At 40.7% G+C, this 19,529-nt stretch overlaps 1 protein-coding gene across 1 annotated transcript in view; it reads right to left on the bottom strand.

The window, feature by feature from the left end:
• Window positions 1-19,214, bottom strand: part of LOC135495103 (neuronal acetylcholine receptor subunit non-alpha-2-like) — a 31,287-nt gene extending 12,073 nt beyond the window's left edge. Inside the window, exons 1-2 of the mRNA XM_064783526.1 lie at window positions 18,850-19,214; window positions 1,465-1,604 (exon numbers count right to left, since the gene is read on the bottom strand). Coding sequence (XP_064639596.1) covers window positions 1,465-1,604; window positions 18,850-18,988 — 279 coding nt within the window. The 5' untranslated portion in view covers window positions 18,989-19,214. The remainder of the gene's footprint in view (window positions 1-1,464; window positions 1,605-18,849) is intronic.
• Window positions 19,215-19,529: the final 315 nt, after the last annotated feature.

Raw genomic sequence — 19,529 nt, 5'->3', positions numbered from 1 at the left:
TCGGGAACGAATCAGGAGAAGCACTGTCATCAACATCAGGTCATTTCCCAACACGTTCCAGTATCGTAGCCGTTAGTTAAACCGGGGCAATACAGGAAGTTGTTGCGAGGCCGGAGAAGCGCCCGCCTAGCAGGTGGAATGTGGATAATACGGTACCATCTTCTTTTTCACATGGTCAGCGGCCAGCATTGTACGTGATATTTTCGATGCGTTATTTCTTACATGAGTGTTTGATTTTACAAAGCCGAATACAAGTCCACGAGAAAGATTCGATGATAATACATGTATACAGATGACAAAAATGTCGACCGTACTCCCCACCATTGAGTTGAATCCGCCGACATCGGACCAAATAATCGTCGTTTTGAACTTCATAAGTCAGGTTCTTATAACTTATCTCCCACCGGTTATCATTCTGTTAGGCTTGCTAGGCAACGTGCTCTCATGGATACTAATGTCTCAACCCCAGTATCGTAACTCCACCAATTGTCTTTACATGAGATTTCTTGCTCTATCTGACAGCCTTTACCTTCTTACTCGCGTTGTTCAACGATGGCTTTTGGTCATTATTCCAGAGGTTCTGACCGCCCCTGGTGTGCAAGGACCATTCTGTCGTCAGTATCTATTCTTTGCAGATTTCAGTATCACGGTATCATCCTATCTGTTGGTGGTAATGTCAATAAATCGGCTCATTGCGCTAATATTTCCACTCAAAGCAAAGCTATGGTGCACCATGTTTCGGGCAAAGCTCAGTTTGTTTGTACTTGGGACTCTCGCTTTGATGTTTTATCTACCAGCATTCTGGAGGATCAGGCATCCAAAATATGCCACCTGGCTGTGCCCATATCATTTTCCCAACGATGTCCTCTACCAAGCAATACATTCTATCATCAACGTCTACACTCAAGCATGCGTTATATTTCTTGTCAATGTGGCTATCATCATTTCAGTTAAACGGAGTGGAAGAAAAAGGGCAATTATGTTGGGGGACAAACATGAGAAGGAAAAAGAACAAGACAGATTTATTACCAAAACTTTGCTTATTGTCTCATTCACATACCTGTTTTGCCTTGTCCCACAAAAAGCCCAAGTTCTTTTATTCGCAGCATGGAAGCCAGTTGAAGATGATTACCTTTGGAAGGCCATCGAACGCTTTGCTCTGGACCTTAGCATTATTCTAGAGAATTTCAATTTCTCTCTAAATTCTTATATTTATGTATTGGTGAGTACACGTTTCAGAAAAGAGCTTAGAGAAATTATATGCGCCAGACAAATCTAATATAAGCACGCAGCGATACGCAAATTCAGAAGAGCACTGGAGATACAACATTAAACCTCATAGCTCTTCCTTCCAATTCAACCATGTAGAAGGCCCTGAAACTCTCTAGGGTTTCGTTCTGGATCAAGAATATCCAGATGGTCGTTTGTATTGGGACATCCTATATATAACATTATTGTACCTACCACGTCGATGATCTGGAAGAGGCTGAATGTAACATTTAATTTCAATGGATGGGAAGCGTTGCGGACCGGTCTTGATCTGTTCTCATAGTGATTTTTACTCAGCAGTTTTTTGATGAGGCGACCCTCTGTGGACAGTCTCTCTGAAAATGAAACATCGTAGGACGGTGTCAAAAGTATTTAAGGCATTGCTAACTGCGTAGAACAAAGAAATAAAGTAAAGACAAATTGTTGGTGGGACCAGCAGTGTATTACTCTAAATCGACTTTGGTCACATTTCTCAGGGAAAGAATTGATAAAACTGCTTTGTTCCTCAGTTGTGAAGATGAGAGTTTACTTTTCTCCATGTGCAGGAGAAGGATTTACAAGCTTCGCGATTGGTTATTTGCGCTAAGGGAGCTGATTATTTGCTTCGTAAAGTCAACTTTTATCTCCGATATGAATAGCTTGGTAAAACATGCTTGGTGAAAATTTCGGTTTTGGACAGTACATCAGTTGGTCAATTTCAACCAATAGCCTTTCATAAAACATACTTGATATTTCTAATCGCCAACGTGGCAAATTCCTGATCGACCTCACTCAAGGCATGCATGTTGAAGCCACTTCAAAGTTATTATGTTGGAATGATAGGTCCAGCAGTCGAAAGGTCAAGCGCTAATTCAAAATATCCTACGGATCTGTGATGACTCAATATAAGAACGCCCACCTGTAGCACAACAGAGCCAGCATCAATAGATTATTAATCAACGGCATGTTCTGGTTCACAATACAGCAATTATAGCAATCATTGGATTACAATCAAATCTATAATTGATACAAGTTGCTTAAGAATCCTCTTTGGAAATGGAAATCTTCGATGCTTCGTCACAACAGGATTCTGTGGCTCCAGATGTCCTCCGTCATCGAGAGGCGACGACATGATAAGTGATAAAATAATGAGTTTGAAGGGGTCAACAACTCTTCCCCGTTTGTATAATTTTTGGAATGTGGCTTTGAAAGGAGCGCGTACCTTTTAACTGAGCAAAATATGACAACTAAGCTACGACAATCACGAGACAGTTCCTTGTCCAATTCTTCAACAAACATGGCTGTAATAGAATACCCATCTGCCAGAGGCATTGATAATAATATAACAAGCAATTTTCTTTTCCGACCATAACTTCACTCTTGCTGATATTTCGTGTTGTAACCGCAAAAGCACAATGAAATATAGAGCTTAGCCTTTGGCTATGGTTTTGCTCTAGGAATCTGACTAAGTTAGTTAGAAACCCGCCAATCAAAATTGTACACACTTCTAGTATTTGCGTTTGATTAGATATCTGATGGATGGGGTGTATGACCCTTGTATATGAGCATGTAAGGTCACTATACGAAAAATGTGTTGAACTACAGCTGAACATCAATTAGCAATAAATGAAATGTTGTCTATAACCAATCCTCGTGGTTAAGGATTTTTGCCATGTGAATGGAAGGTCGAAGGTTCGAGCCTTGTTGGTCGACATTTCTGATGCAGCCGGTAGATAGAAGATTGCTTGCTATGATGTTTCATGCAGATGCATAAGACGAACTAACTGACTTGTCTATTGGAATTGACCCAGCGCGGTAGTTCGCCCGAGACAACTCCCGAAGCTAACCACACCCGATGCAGCATGTCAGGATCATTTTCATCGCCAAGTCTGGGTATGTAATTCAACATATCAAGACGACAGAAAAGGTAACCCACAGTAATCAATGGTGGAAAATTGTATACGAGAGAGCAAGATTAGGTGTATCCCGAGCCGACTCGATGGCATGAGAATTTGTCATGTAGTATTTTACCGTCTGGATCATCGCAGAGCTACTCTTTCCTGAGGAGCTCCTTATTCCAGCGGTTGACACTATGCTAGATTACTACATGCAGAATAACGCCTCCAAGTGCAGGCTCCCAGTACACATGACAAGTAAGACTGGCGTACCAAACTGCCTGTCTATGAGATTGATCTCAAGAAATCTCCATGATTTTGAAAAGACAAAACATCATGACAGAAACATATTTATGACTTTTTGCCTGCCCTCACCTTTTCGTTTGAATGATATTGTAGAAATCACAAGCAACACCCACGTTCCCCATTACCAAGACACATCACACGCATTGTTTGAACCGCTGATTGCTTATTATCTTCAGTGTGAAATAATGCATCAAAATCCCGGCGACATCAAGCAAGAAAACAAGCAAGGTGCTGGATTCAATTAACGACTTGTATCACATGGAGGTTGAAAGTTTCAGATAATGCAGTCAAATGGGGGTGCAGAACAAAAGAAGAAAATCAATGGGAAAACACATGGCGCAGATTGCCGTTCTGATGGAAAAAGTGACGAGACTGTTTTATTCTGCAGGTTACCGCTGCCGAACGTCTGGTCCGTATACTGATTGTCTAACATCGCATGGGATGGTCCTCCGTGGTGAGGCAGAATCATTCTTAGTACATTTGAGTAGAGTAGAACCCTGTCATTATGGCGAATTGATTGAGCAGCACAAGACCGTCGACGGTTGATGGAGACCGTTGACATCACCGCAGAACATGTAACGAACCAATCATAGGTCAAGTATTAAAGTCAAAGCACGTCATATTGTCATTGCTGGCTTGGTGGCTGCTTTTTTCTCGAAATACGGCGGGCAACTATTTCATCATTCCATCACGTAAATCAACTAATACTAAGCTACTTAAAAATTCGATCAACTAATCAAGTTTAGGCATGTGAGGTGATTCAGATATTCAGGTATCTATCTAATACCTATTCACGAATAAGAATCTTACGGCTTTGCCTATATCTTTTAATCAAATTTAATTTACACTTTTTCATTACAGAGTACGAAGCGCCCACACTGACTTAGTGAATAGACCTATTAGAGAACTCGACTACGTATATGTACATAAAATCCGCCCCCAAAGGGTAGGGCGTACATAACCTGGGGGCAGTTTGATCCGACACCAAAGTGACAAGATCAAATTAGCTATCTGACAGCCCGCATCTAGAGTGGAGGTTCCTCTCTCACTGGCTGTAGACAGTGGATGTGTACAAGATACAAGATGACTGGGTGGTCCTTTGAATACAAACACGTATTGATTGTGCGTCTTGAGAGATGATGAAATGTTGGGGTTGATGACTTGTTTTTTCCAGACTGATGTATAAATTAAGCTGTTCTATCAGTCACTATTATGATAGTTAACCGTCTTCCAGTCAACAAGGCCTAGCGCAGTCATAACCACAGTAATAACGCTTTTATAAGCCTCCTTTTAACACACTTGTCCATTAAAGTTGTAAAGGAATGCTTAGTGATAGGCCAGACCCGGCTTGATATCGTCTTACCAAATTCAGATCACGCTATATTATCGAAAAACGCTAGCCGGTCGATAAAGCATTGCGTGCCTTTTGGTCTCTATTGAGATGTGGTGAGTTACAAAGCCCGCCAAGATCAAATCATGCTTTCACGGCAACGGATTTCGCACCTTTGGATGTCGTCAACTACACTCGGCAGTCTCGGAGGTGGGGCTAACCTGGCGTGATACCATCTCATTTAAGGCAACATGGAAACAGCGACGACGGGGATTTAAAACGGAATCATCAGATCAGTAAAACCTAGAAGTGATTTGGGTAGGGTAAGCATATAATTTTGTTGATTGGTCTGACCCTCGCAAACCAATTTTCATCGTGATTTGCGAGGGTAGACATCAATACAACACCCGAGGAAAGATATTGAACATTGAGAGCATTTAAAACTCTCATCTAGGACAGAAACAATGCAACGGGCATAATTGATGGGTGATTGGTTTTAGATTGGTTTCGATTTCCGAAACCTTTTCGACTTCTGACCTGTAATGCGGTCATGTTCCACAGACAAGCTATGTCATCCACGCACCGGACATGGTCATCGATCATCATGAAGAAGCCAGGTAGTTAGACTTCCCCAACTTAGCCAAGAAGCTGAGGGAGACTAGTGATTATACTCGACTATAAATATTTCTTCCCCTTCTCATTCCTCTTCTAGTTATCATTATGATAATTATCACGTCTGGCTATCAATAACTAGATATCTTTGTGTTTTTTATTCTGACCTTCAGTCTATGATGTCACAGGATTTCAGCACGTTCAATACATCATCAAGTTTTGTCCCTTTTGTTAAGATGAGAAGATCCTCGGCCACTTTTGTTGAGATGGAAAGGTCCTCTTTCTGTCTGGTATGAATAGATTAATGGTGGGTTCAGTGATTGACTATCACAAGATAACAACAGCGTGTTGTCTGCTTAACATTACCAATATAAGTTGCATTATTGATATTCCCTTGGCATGGCCAACTACCTAGGGAGAGGAGAACGTCTGTCAGCAAAGGCGATTGTGAGGCAGATATATTGATGTCATTGTCACCAAATATGAAGCAGCCTTAGATCTTGAAAGGGCAACGACGAAAATAGAATCGTGCACAGAAATGAACGAATGAAGCAAAAATAGAGTAACGTTTTAACGGACTTATATAAGTCCGTGGTTTTGCAATTTGTGTGTGCCGCTAATTCCCTTTTTCAATGATCGGTCACTTCTCGGCCTTCCCATCGTTATCTCAACACACACCCGCCCCTGGTGTGAGTCGGTGATTAGAGTGTCATCTACCCCTATTAATTCACAGTGGCTTCAATTCCGGAGGAATGTTGTCCGAGTATGAATCCATCGGGCGTTTCAGGAGCACGTCAAGTAAAATCTTCGTCAATCAAAGGCAACTGGTGTTACTGAGCGCCAGGTTGGTTCCAGCAAGTGGCAGATAACGAATTGGTGATCTGAAGCATGTGTGAAATAAAAATGTCGCTCTATTTCACACAAGGTTCATATTGCCATAGGCTGGTTATTACAGGCGAAGAAAATCACCACTCTAACATGAAAGCCTCTGTGGTTCAACGGTTAGAATGCTGGACTTTCGGTCTGGTGGTCACGGATTCGAATCCCCGTGTATCCACAACATTCTTTTTCTCTTCATTTACTTTTTTATTCATTCATGTACATATGGTATTATTACAGGCATTATGACAGGAAAGGACCGCCACTCTCGCTTCACAAACCTAAAAACAGAACCATTCCTTTTAAATCACAAGCGTAACCATCTCTGATGCCGGAAATTGAAAAAAAGTTTTTTGCCGCATCGCACTATCCCACAGGAAAAGAAATTAATAGAGCCACCGCATCAGTCATTAACTAAATTAGAATTAATAATAGTCTCGAGGGTATGATATCCTGTCAATCGCGAAATGATAACTATGCAAGCGTGAAGTTGAGACTTCGTATGAAAGCATTTTGTCGGCTAACATTTGTAGTAGATGCTGTGTCTGTTTTTATGTTCGCACTGGTCAGGTTTAGAAAACATATACATATATCTTGTCCTTGCTCTAACATCTCTCATCAAGTTGACAGTAGCATGAGAATTGATATTCTTGAAAAATCAGTTTAGTCTCTTAAGATGTTCCCAACATCCAATTGCAATTCAATCCGAGGCACCCAGATCAAAAAGCAATCCGGCAGATTGTAGAGGATAATTCAACGAGTGTTTCCATCAGTTTTACCATTGCTCAGACATAGTATCAATACAACAAGGCAATATCGGGATAACTAAATATATTTCTTGTTGATGGCATGTCACGTTGGGTCCTAAACAGTGTGTCCGACAGACAAGAAGCGGATGCATCAGACGCGGTGTGAAATTTCATTGATACAGGCAACTGCCTTATATCTGACAGCAAAAGAAGCAGAGAAGAAGAAATAAAGCAGAGGAAACCACTCAGAACTGATTGCTTGGAGTTGACATCCACTCCGGCCACCAACATTGAAAAAGGTAACCGCCGGTGAAACAAATTAACATGGTATTGTCATATTGTCAACGACGTACCTCATAACTTTTGGCTGTGATGATGGTAAGCAATAAAGGCTATATTACGCGATGGTCGTGACATCAGATGAGGACTTTGCATACACAATAAATAGCAGAAGCCTTCAACATATGTTAGTTTGATGGCCAACAGGCTTTACAGGCTTGACATTACAGGCTGATAGCACGTTTGCTCACAGCATTAAGAACGAAGGCACTTGATATCAAATGAAAGATTATTGGAAATGTTTGACAGGGAAGTTTGACACTTGAAATTGTATTGTAATGATGGATTGGATCGAAATAGATAACCTTTTACAGCTTATCCTTTGGTGATTTTTGACTGTTTTTTGTTTATCGCAGTATAGGTGTCGGCTTCTAGCGCTGCTGTCGTAGTCTGTTAAAGCTAATGCTAATTACTCCACATGTAAGAGTAAGTGTACAAGTGTTAGCATTGTTTGAAGTCTACAAAGAATATCACTTTGAAAATTACAATCTTTCTTTAGATTCCGAACATCAACAATGAAGAGAGTGGTATTCTTAAACCATCGTTTGCACTAAGTTTTAGAAGATTAAAAAAACAAAATTGACACTAAAATATTCATAGTTCGTCGTAGGCTTTCATTCTTAAAAGCTTGACGACGAAGAGTTGAATGAAACATAACTTCATTCGACAAATATGTCAAGGAGCCTATGAGGCTGAGCCCTTCCGCTGTTCTCATGCCCCGAGTTGTACCCAACTACCAATGACTTGCTGAATATATGACGAGACATATCGACAAGCTTGGTCTGCGTTCTCTGATCTTCCCTGACCTGGAATTAACTAACCGATCAGCAAGGTTAATGATAATCTCATCGCAGCCGAACCACCAGGCAGGTGAAGCCCTGAGGGGGTCTAAATGACAAGCTATTATCATCATCCTTCAAATCGTAGATCAGTCGATTTTCTCATTTGTATGTCAATTCAATTAGAAGATGAAATGAGTCTGCAAATCCGGTCAGGATGCGGTGAGGAATATCATTCCAGAATGGTTTCGGCGTATCGACCACAAATATCTGTATGATACGGGCGTATCCTTCGGCGCAATGCATCTAAGGATTCCTAAGTTTTCTTTCTTAGCAAAGCGCGTACCATGGTCCAACCATCCTCTTACAGAAATTAGTAATCCACACTCAGCAGTATTAGAACATTGACCAACCATGAATGGTAAATGGAGCAAAATAGGAAGTCACTCTACATCTGATTTACTGGAAATCGGATTGTGGCGTCTTATTTGCCCTACAACTTCTGTTTGGTGCTGAGGATACAGATACGATGAAAGGTGTGTACACGTAAAGCATGGGCAGTTCCCGTGTGTACGTTTTACACACAGTTCTTAAACACGCTGCGATTTACATCCGTGGTGTATTCAACAACGCATTGGTCTTGTTGTATGTATTAACCCATAAACGACTATGTATTGGTCTTCAGCCTCAGTTTCATCGTCAGCCTCAGTATCATCTGGCCATTGGCTTGTTTATTAGTTAGGCAACCGTCTCAAACGACGTTTGTCAATTCAAGTGTGATATCAAATGAGACGAAACGGTTTGCTGTGGGGAGGCAAGGTTATTATGTTCTAAAAGCCAACAGCTGGCATTTGCAACCAGTCGGTTAGACTCTGTAGAGAGGAGAATTATTTCTCCTGCTGCACGCAAAATACCCATCCATCCAACTTTCATGAATCCATTTAGTTAGAATTGTCAGCAATTTAACGAAGATTGCTGGGAAAAGTCGTGCTTTAGGTTATCATTTGAAAAATAAAAGCGTTACTTGTTCCTCAAATTAAGTGCTTGTCATATTTGATATCACTATAGAGAAATTAAGTTTGATGTACATGTAACTCAGTCCTTGTGATTTAAACTGATACTACTTCTTCAAGGGTAAGCTAAGCTAGCACCTTTGAAGAAGGTGATTTCGATAATTCTTCACGTTTTACAGACACGATTCTGTTTTCATCAGCTGCCAACATTCTTTTAAGGTTCGGATAACTTGTAATTGGTTGTAACGAACAGTTTAGTGCTCTGAGATACGAACGCTTCACAGCCTACTAAAATGAGATGTAAGGGATACGTCGCTCGCAAGGAACCTAGCCCTATCTGGTTTCTTAAATAATTTTCAGATATAATACTGTTTCGCCTTCTCCAATAACTCAGCAGGAACTCTGCAAAAAGAAATGTATATTTTAGTGTCCCCAGGCAGAAAGTCCCAGGACTCACCCTTTATCTAATTCAGTACAGGCTGGTTCGTTTCGTGCATAATGTATGCCACGTAAAAGGTAGATTCCTTTGGGATGGACTAATCTAATAAGCAATCAAACAGTAGTTGTACTCATAACAGTATTACTCTGATAATTCTTATTGTCATCAAGTATACATAAGAAAAGAATGAGTCAATCGTTCCATAGTATTGCACAGTCCTCAGTTGCAATTGACCTCTTACACGTAGCAATTCGCAAAGGTTTCTATTGAAGGTAGGGTGAATATGCTGCCTATTATAACCCAGCCACATAGCACTTTGTAAAAGGGAAAAAGATGCAAATACATGTACATACATTGTATACCATTATTGACCGTGAGGCTCAAAAACTTTTATTTCTAAGAGTGCGCTGTCATCGGCGCCGTAGAGGTGATGCAATAAACCATTCACTCGGCTAAAGAGGGAACCTTTTTCGATATATGCTCTTTGAAGTGCGTTTTTCATTTCACCTGTCAGCAAGTCACCAACCTAAGATTAACGTACCTTTCGTCTTGTCATATGTCAAGATACATCATTAGTGAAATCAATTCCTCTTATATTTATTTGGTGCCTCGAGCAACACCGAGTCTGGGTCGCCAATTAATCTACGCTAGTTAGATAAGATTGCAACTGAGAATCACCTGGGTCGTATTTGGTGAGGAGAAATGATTTACGGTGGCTGGGAAAGGACATCACATGAATTTTTTTTCGACATGACCAAAATTTTTCATGTTGAAAAAAAAATCATGTGATGTCCTTTCCCAGCCACCGCACTGATTAGCACCAGAGGATATCCTTTTAAATATCTATACGAATTGAGAAAGAAAAGCAGATATTTTGTAAAGTGTTTTCCCTCCATCGTAAAGCCTGGACGATATTTCATAAAAACAAAAATGCACCATTATGTTTTCGTTTTTTGGTTATTTGTGAAAATCAGTATGCAAGATGCAAGATGACATTAACTGACTGTGAAAGAATCTCCCTTCCTTTTCGTGACAAGAAATTGCCGAAAATCTTTCTCCATTCACGACCTTCTTTTAGACACGTTTGCATCTAAACGTTAGTTGAGAATTCAAAAGGCAATCAGCCGCTTATCTGAACTCTGACCAATTCGCGTCTTTCGAAATTCTAAGAGCTGCAGCTTATTCAATGGCGTCAATTAAGAATGATGATTGAGAACTGTGATGGGATTCTCAGCAAATAATGGAAACATGATTATTACCAATCCAAATGTTTTTTCCTCCGCTCCAGTGCAACAAGGAACCCAGTGTAACATCTGTGGTAGTTCCCCGTGTTACAGTTTTTCAATTTGATAGTAAGCTAGAGAAACCATGACTTTTCAGGGGGAAGCACCGAAAAACGTGTCAACACCGGAGCTCAGGTAATCACTCCTACAGACTGGAGCCCGAGGGCAAGGCGTGGCCGTGAAAGGAGGAGATTTTAGGATTGACATCCACTGCCGGTAAGTCGGCATGGGTGTGGCAATGTGCAGAGATCAGCTCATTCCAGCATTTAATAGAGCTACTACCTTACCCATCACACCGTATTCCTACATGACAAAGGTGATGAGTTCACTGAAGGATTCTGCAGAGAGAGGCAATAACACGGTTCAATATCAGCAGCATCGTTTATAGTATCTATGACCCACAGGAATGCCCGTGGGCTCGATAACGACCCGTGACTGCCTGATTTAAGATAAGTGTTTATCGCCTGCAAATCACCTTGTTGCAATCAAGACCATTTGATTGGTAATTTAGCCATCAAATAGCAACAGATCAATTCCTAGCAATATCTCTGCTGCTGCATGACTTCACCCTTAATAGCTTCAGGGCCACCAGCAATAGACTTCATGCGATCTTTCCCTATCAATCAGAGGAATTGATGGTCAATTTGTGTCGTCGATATAGCTTGGCAGAGACCATTCGAATCCTTTCCAAGCTCTTAAAATCTGCAGCTAAGCAGTTACCCACTGAACTTAACCAATTGCGTGATACGCACCATTTCCACAATATTAATAGGACTAATAAATATGGAAATGACTTGCTGCCCCCGCACGTTTTCGAATCCATAGTAAAGACCACGGGCTGCAACGGCGTGCTTAGGTGACATCACATACAAACTGAAGGTTCCGGAAATTGCGTTCAGATGAATCGTGCAATAGAGTAATAGCTAGTATCTTTATATCTGGTAGATACGAGTAACATCTTCTTTATATACTCTTGATCCAACAAGGCTTCTTATAATATCATCATCCTTGGAGCAGAGTTTGTTTGGCGGAAGCGTCTAGGTGAAATATGCACCAATAATCTCCCCGCAGCGTGTACCAACAATGCATCGACCAATGTCCAGATAGGACTGCATCCGAGTCATTTATAAGTTAACGATCCGACCGATTATTTGGCAGATTTGCCTTTAGGGGGTTGGTCGGGGTGACATGTTGACAGAGTTTCACCGATATCGGAATGATTAGAAAATAAAATTAACTGCATGGTATATCTTGAAGTGGTTTCGTCTGGTGTATTTGTCTTTCTCTACCGTCAACATCCCTGAGCCGTACATACTACCGGCAGCTCGGAGAGTAAACAATCCAAATTTTCCCCAAACAGCAATCATGTTTATGTTCGCGATCATTTGTAACAAAATTAAGCCTCACAGTCAAATCTCTGTTGTGCCTCCTCTTCGTTATATGTCAGCTCAGTATTTGAAGAGCCATTAAAATCTTGAATCAATGCTCAATATCAGACTCAAAGGTCATAAAGTGCCGCGTAATTTAACGATTTATCCGGCAATAACATTAGGATCAATTTTAGATAAAAATAATGAAGAAACTCTGCATACCGCCGAGAGATAGCGGCTTTGCGAATTTTATTTATTTTCACAAAGTACATGTACGTTTTGAGAAGACAGCAGTACAGGCTAATGGATCTATCCTACCCGTGACTGGCCCGATACCACACACAACATCATTGACTTTTTGCTAGAGTCAATGGCTGTGCATAGTCCCTTGTCTCCGCCACTTTTCATAACATGTTTCAAACACATCATCACCGCCAACTGATGTCACCGCCAAAGGTAGCGTTATCAAGCAAATCATCACCCTAGTAAAATAAATGTCTAAATCATTGGTAAATTGCCAAATTGATATTTTCGCCTAAGTCATCTCTTTCCCATTGTCTCATCTCCTGGTATGTAGAAAGGTCAATGGAATAGCTGCCTAATAACAGGATGCTGTTCAAAAAGTAATTTTTCTCGAACTGCTAACTGTTGCCACAATAAGAGCAATGAATAACAATGAAACGTATAAGGTGCTCTCGACCAATATGATCTCCTTCATGCATCTAAAAATCTCTTCCGATACCGAGAAAATATTTTTTCTCGATTAATGGATTACTTGTGTAGCTGGGATCATTATAAACTCCGTTCGAGGCTGGCAGGATGTAGTTGTGGGTTTATTACCATTTTGTCGACCACTGACACGGAGATCAGTTCCGGCACTTGACGGAAAAGCGCGAAAAAAACGCGGAGTAATCTATTGCTTCAAATCGCTTGCCAGCTGAGCTGAACCTCTGTGTTTCAAGCATAAATAACTTCTTCCGTTAAACTCAAATCCTGGGCTGCAGTAATTCTACTTCAAAGGGTGCAGTGATACCAATTATACTCGTAGTGAGTTTATGATCCTGAGTTTATGATATCCAGTCGATATCCTGTCGCTTTCACCGACTGCATCAAAAGCGCCATGCCATCATATTTCATTGGCGGCCAAGCCTGCCGAGGTATCGGAGGATAGGCGAGGGTATCAATGTAATCGTTTTTCTACTTGGCTCCCATAAAACTGGCCATCGGCTCTGCTAGATGAGCTATAAGAATTCAAAGCAGATTCTCCTCAGCATCTTGATTGACGTAACAGACATGGTGGATCCTTTGGTCGACGGGAAAAGCTCGCGTAGTAGTAGACCAACCCTGCAGACCACTGCAGATATTTAATTTCTCTACTCTCTCCCAGGCTGCATGCACACACCGTCTCGTCCATTAATCGGCCCCAAGCATGGGAAAAGAAGATTCCTTCGGATTATCTCACGGATCTACACCAAGCCGCTGGCCTATTCAGAGCATGGTGATTGATTTCACCTGTCTTAGATCGGCCTACGGCGGGGATTTTCTCCTCCGCCTGAAATCCCATCGGAAACATTTACCCAGGCTCCTCGTGCGTGGTGCACAAGATATTCAGGCTCCAGCAAGCTAAAAGAATGAATAACCACTTTTTTCTTGATAGGGAGATTTAAGCGAGAAATGCTCTGGCTACCGATGAAACGGGTCAGTTTGTATTGCAGAGACCAAAAATCCCTGCGACATGAAAAAATATGATACCGTAGTCAACTGCATTTATTTGCTTTGAAAAGGTATTGACAATCAACTTGATGATCTTGCCTGGACCATTGATGGATCCTTTATTGGAGTCGAGATTAGGAGCACATATTACCGGTATTCAGTGTATTAAGTGATGTCATGGAGATGATTATTGTGCCATATTAACAACCAAACTTTTGACTGGAATACATTTTGGTCCTATCCACGATATGAAAAACTATGGCACTCAGAGTTTAAAGCTACAGTTAAGGACAAGAATCAAAATCAATTTTGCACTTTTACATCCGGATATCACGACTATGAAGCAAGCTTCTGCTATACACTCGTCTCGGTGATATGAAGGTTTCAGTGCATCAGAATGTCTTCATTGTGTCGCCAAACATTGAACTAGTGTTACCAACGCCAACGATGCCATTCTTGCCTTGAAGAAATATACTTTATTATATCATAGCCACAAGATCCATGTCCGGCGCTTTCATAACGGCTATTACACTGCGGCCGCAACAAAGAGTAATCGGCCGAAAGTATTCACGTCAACGATAATGTCTTCGGTCGGTTGGTGCACAAGCCAGGAAAGGTTACTGGGCAGTCCTGACAGATCTGAGTTTGATCGAATGCAATTGTGGACCAATATCGATCTCTTCTCGGCTATGATCGACCCCCATTTGGAATTCTGATTGACTTTCTGTGTAATGAAATATAAAGGTGACGGTGGTAAGATTAGACCTTTTGAGCTGATGAACGTGTAATAAGGCTGCAGTAGTCCGGAAACTGAGAATGCCGTGAATATTTTTAGAAAAGGTTGCAGAGAGATTTTACCTCATATTCATATAAGGTTATCGATCTCACTGCGAGTAAATTCTCAACTATTGCCATTAAATTATATGCTAGACTGGCGACTGGTTTGCGACTGAATACTCATACTTCGATGATTCTTTTCTTTTCGAGCTCTTCTCGGGTCTGTGCCAGGGCCACTCGCTAGATCGGAGCGGGCGGACAGCCGCCGAGGAATCCCATTACCCAAGTTCAACAAGACACCCTAGCGGCCTGATAACCATACCCAACCACAACGACTACCCATCATAAAAACTTCCTTCTAATTGATCATTCAGTTGGTCAGGTTTCAGCCATTGGGAGTTCGATGGCATTGCAATTGTAGACCCTGACACTGAGGTGTATAAGTAATCGGCCTTCGGAGCCGATGCTAAATAATGTTCCGCTTCGTCAATTGATGCGTTGTGACCACACGTCCATTGTCTCGGTCTGCTTCAACGAAGATGGGGCTAAATACATCACTATTCAATGATTTCCTAAAGCAGAATTCCGAATGTCACAACATCTCAAATGAAGCATGCCGCGAAATGACTGGCTATCTTTTTTAACTTGTAATCACGACTGCAGCAGCTGATCCTAAGGCGGCAGATGCCCCAATAAAACTCCATCGAAGGCGCTGATGAAATGAAGCAGTTTCCCAATTATGGCTGACTGATCGAATCCTTTGAAGAGCTGATTATGAAATTGACGAGCACAAAGGAATACCGACGAACCATTACATTATTACCATGCTTAACTTTTCATAGGATATTCGAAAAAAAGCAACGAATGCTGACTTTAGCTTAGAAACGGCGACATGTCCTTCCACAGTCTTCGACGCAACAACTGTTCGGAGAGCCGATGCAGCGCAATTCGTATGAATCAAAAAGGAGAAAAGTTTAGAAAAGAAAACAATTTTAGTTAGCTGATGTGGCAGTAGGCCGAACAGTGACCAAACTTTGCTATTCATGTCAATTTTAGGGGATAGCCAAAGACTTGGGAAAGCCCGGTCGGTAAAAAATCCCGGCAGTCCTTGCAGCATGTTTGTAAAAACACGAAACCTAAAAAAAACAACATAATCTTTGGATTCTTATATTATCGTCAAGCAAATTCGAAATGATGTAATAGATATCTGTGTGGGGATAAAAATATTCTTCTATTTGCTTTTTGCTTGGAGAATGGGTCAACTCAAGTGGAGTCGAGACGTTCTGCAAACTCTCCAGTCCTCAACGATGGATCACTATGTCAACCAATGTATTTTGTAATGCATCTTTGATCCTCCAATCGATCATAATCTACCTTCGATAACAAACTTTCTCGGCCAGTTTAGTGACAGCCATTTCATCAAACACGGCTTAGATGGTAAGAATCTAATCAGAATCTTCATTGAGCGTTTGCCCACTCATCATGTTAAAAGTTGATCACACTAAATAAGAAAGGGTTTTATCACCATTTTCTACTTCTACAAACTCGATAATTAAAAAAACCTGGTCTAATCAGCAATTCCATTCTAAAGCCATCCATGATTTTTGGCTCATCTTCGGTAACTAATACTAGTCTAATAGCCTAAGACCTTGTGATTAGGAGGATGGTTTTCCCCCAGACCAGACGAGGAACTTTTCAGTTACACCAAGAAATGATTCCTAAATGTCAAACTATTAAAGATATAGGACTTGAAATATCAATGAGTATATGCTTTGCAAAACTTTTGCATTCACCCACGCCGTATTTTCTCTGCTTTCCTCAGCGCTTTTCAACAGGCACGGAACCAGCGATCGCCAAAAATAGAATGTTACATGTGATGTTTTTTACTCGCAAATCCTGCCAATTAGTGTTTTAAGCGTCAGTAAACACAATATGTTCTACTGTACCATCTACAAAACCAGCCTTTGTTGACAGCTTCAGAAATGTAGTTTCCCGTCAAAAATGTTTGTGACATATCTTACGTGGGAAGAAAGATGGTTGCATTTTTGAAGAATATGTCTCCACGAAAATGATATGTCCTCCGGCTAAGAATAACACCAGCTGAATCTTAAAGGACGCCCATAATTCAACTATCTGGCTTTGGGAGAATACCAGTATACCAAACACAAAAGCTTGGTATAAAGCTTCATCCAAAGCTCACATGACCTATTGGAATAACTATCATGACTATAAGGTATAAGTATGTTGAACTTTTCCGCTCACAATCAGCGCCTGTCCGATTATCAAGCATCCCGCGTGCTTGTCTTCTCGTCCCCGTCAACTCGTCATCTTGAACTTTTTTTCACATATCGTATTTCAAGACGTTTATATCTTTTATTCTTTTTTGGCTATTGGTGAATGATTTGGTCCCGACCACCGGTGGTTGATTACATGTCCGTCCGATGTCTTGACAGACGTATGGCACGGATTGAATATATCCTTGCGTGAAATTGCACCAAAAAAACAGATCCATTAATGCGCTTATAAGCAAGTCCGTTGCAGTTTATTGAATCTTTATCAAATATCATTATCAAAATATAGGATATTGGAGTTTATGCCGACAAAGTTATGGTAGTATTCCTGTGATTTTACCAGCACGTTTTTTAAGATTCCTAGCGTGAAAGGCGCCACTTCTTACAGTTCTGTGCGCAATTGTCGGTTTTTACTATATCAGCGAGGATAACTGTTGATTTTTTCATGCTATGATAAAGTGTTAATCGGATCAACTGCTGTGAAGCTGAACATCATAGTTGGTAAAACATGTTCCAGTCATATCTGAATAGTTCTCAAATTATTTCTCAAGTTTCACTCTTTAAAACCCCAAGCGTACAATCTGCACCACCCGATATGTTCTCATTGATAGTGCTAAATGGTAGGTAAGTAGCCTTGAGGATTCTATGAAGAAGAAGCTTTTGACCGCAGTTTAACATACCATTTCATCTTGAGTTTATTTTGATTGAGGCATAGGTACAGACAGATCAGCTAATTGCTTGGAGTACTTTGCGGTCTGGTTGCATTTCTGACAAGAGAAGCCCAAGCTATAGTTAGTAGTTATCAGAATAAGCTTTTGGCTCTCGGGGTTTTAAAGAGTTGAATACACCAAAGTGCATGGTGAGTTACCCCAATATGATTCCAGTATGGTATGCCTACGGCGAAATGGCTTCAGACAGCCGATATTGAGAGTAATCAGCTAATAGAGGGATTTCATCTGGCGCAATGTAGTGAACCCTGCTGCAAACGTTTGCAACGCTAACTCACCTATAAAAAAATATTTTGGTAGTCAATGTAGATAACTAGCATTTTGGTTACGAAAAATATACCGATATGTGCGCTTTAAGCGCGCTGCTTTGAGCAAAAGCAACTTTTCACTCAACTATCGGAATATGGAATTATACGGCGAAGATGGAATCGTTCGTTGCCGGTTCATCGTAAAAAACATGCTTTTACCGAAAGTTAGCGAACATTTCTACACTAATGTAATCGAATGTAAATGAATTCGTTCCTAACTTTGACGCAATATTTAATTAAATTTCTTGTTAAGATTTGATTATTGAATGGATTATACAGATGTAAGACCCCCGAAGGGCACTAATAGTTCCAAACAACACGATTTTCAATTTAGTTTGAATCACCTCGTTCAAATAATCTTTATGTTTTCACTAAGAGTAATTTTCAATTTTTGATCAGTTTGACTACTTTTCTAAAGCCGTTTGATATCTGCAGTGTTGATTCTGACCTTTTACTATATCTGAAAAAAGTTACCCAACTGTTTGTACCTTATTTAATTGTTGGTGAAAAGGTACTATTTTCTGATTAATGTCACTTTGCAATATACTATATTTCAACTTATGAGGATTTCCGCGCTGCACTGATTTCAATAAAAAAGTCGCCACGCGCAATCGCACTCAATTGAAACCTAGGCTACCCTTGGCATGATAGCCGATTAACAAGCACTACTGTATGTATCTATTTCAAGCCATCTATTTCTTGTCACCACCCATCAATCTATCTCAAAATTCGAATATCTTGCAGAAAAGCCCGATTTAAAAAAATATATAAAAAAGAAATTAGTACTCACCACTTGAGCCACGTTCGTTACAATCCGCCAAATATATAATCCGAAAAAGAACAAAACTCAACAAGTAAATATATTCCAGCACATAGTTTCTATAAAGCATCGTGAATAAACGAGTGGGGTGATCATCCACCATAAACATTGACAACTCGAACTTGCATTATCGATTCCGAGATGACCACACGGAGACAATTAGCTCCACTGAAGTGAGTCGATCTGAGATTCGCAAACACTACCCCTCCCCGTATAGTTTTAACCTGATTTTAACTTTCATAAACTCCTATTAAATCCAACTTATCTAAGTATAGAAGCGAATGCATAAACGTGCAAAATGTCGATTTAGAATCCTGCTCTCATATTCAGTAACACCTACATGTATTTCATGTTTGATTTCTGCTATCAGACGCGTCGCTTTTCTTTTGGTCCGCGATGTAGTTCTAGAAGTTGCCGTGTGGGGAGCTGCAGTGACGGACTTCTCCGACCGACTGAAAGAAGGCATTGATAGAGCTATTGTAAAGTGACTGCGTAATTAATCGATGACGCATTGTATCGTTGTCGTGTCGTTTTGAACGCATTGTGTGTTGTTCCCAACTTGGGTGATGATGTAATAACGTAATGCATGCATTCAATGTCAGTTCTTGGCGAGAGGGGAAGGTGTACACATGTTGGTGGTAGGCCAACAC

The sequence above is a fragment of the Lineus longissimus genome, chromosome 1, assembly GCF_910592395.1.
Source record: "Lineus longissimus chromosome 1, tnLinLong1.2, whole genome shotgun sequence".
Lineage (NCBI taxonomy): Eukaryota > Metazoa > Nemertea > Pilidiophora > Heteronemertea > Lineidae > Lineus > Lineus longissimus.
This window is presented reverse-complemented; position numbering and strand designations above follow the sequence as displayed.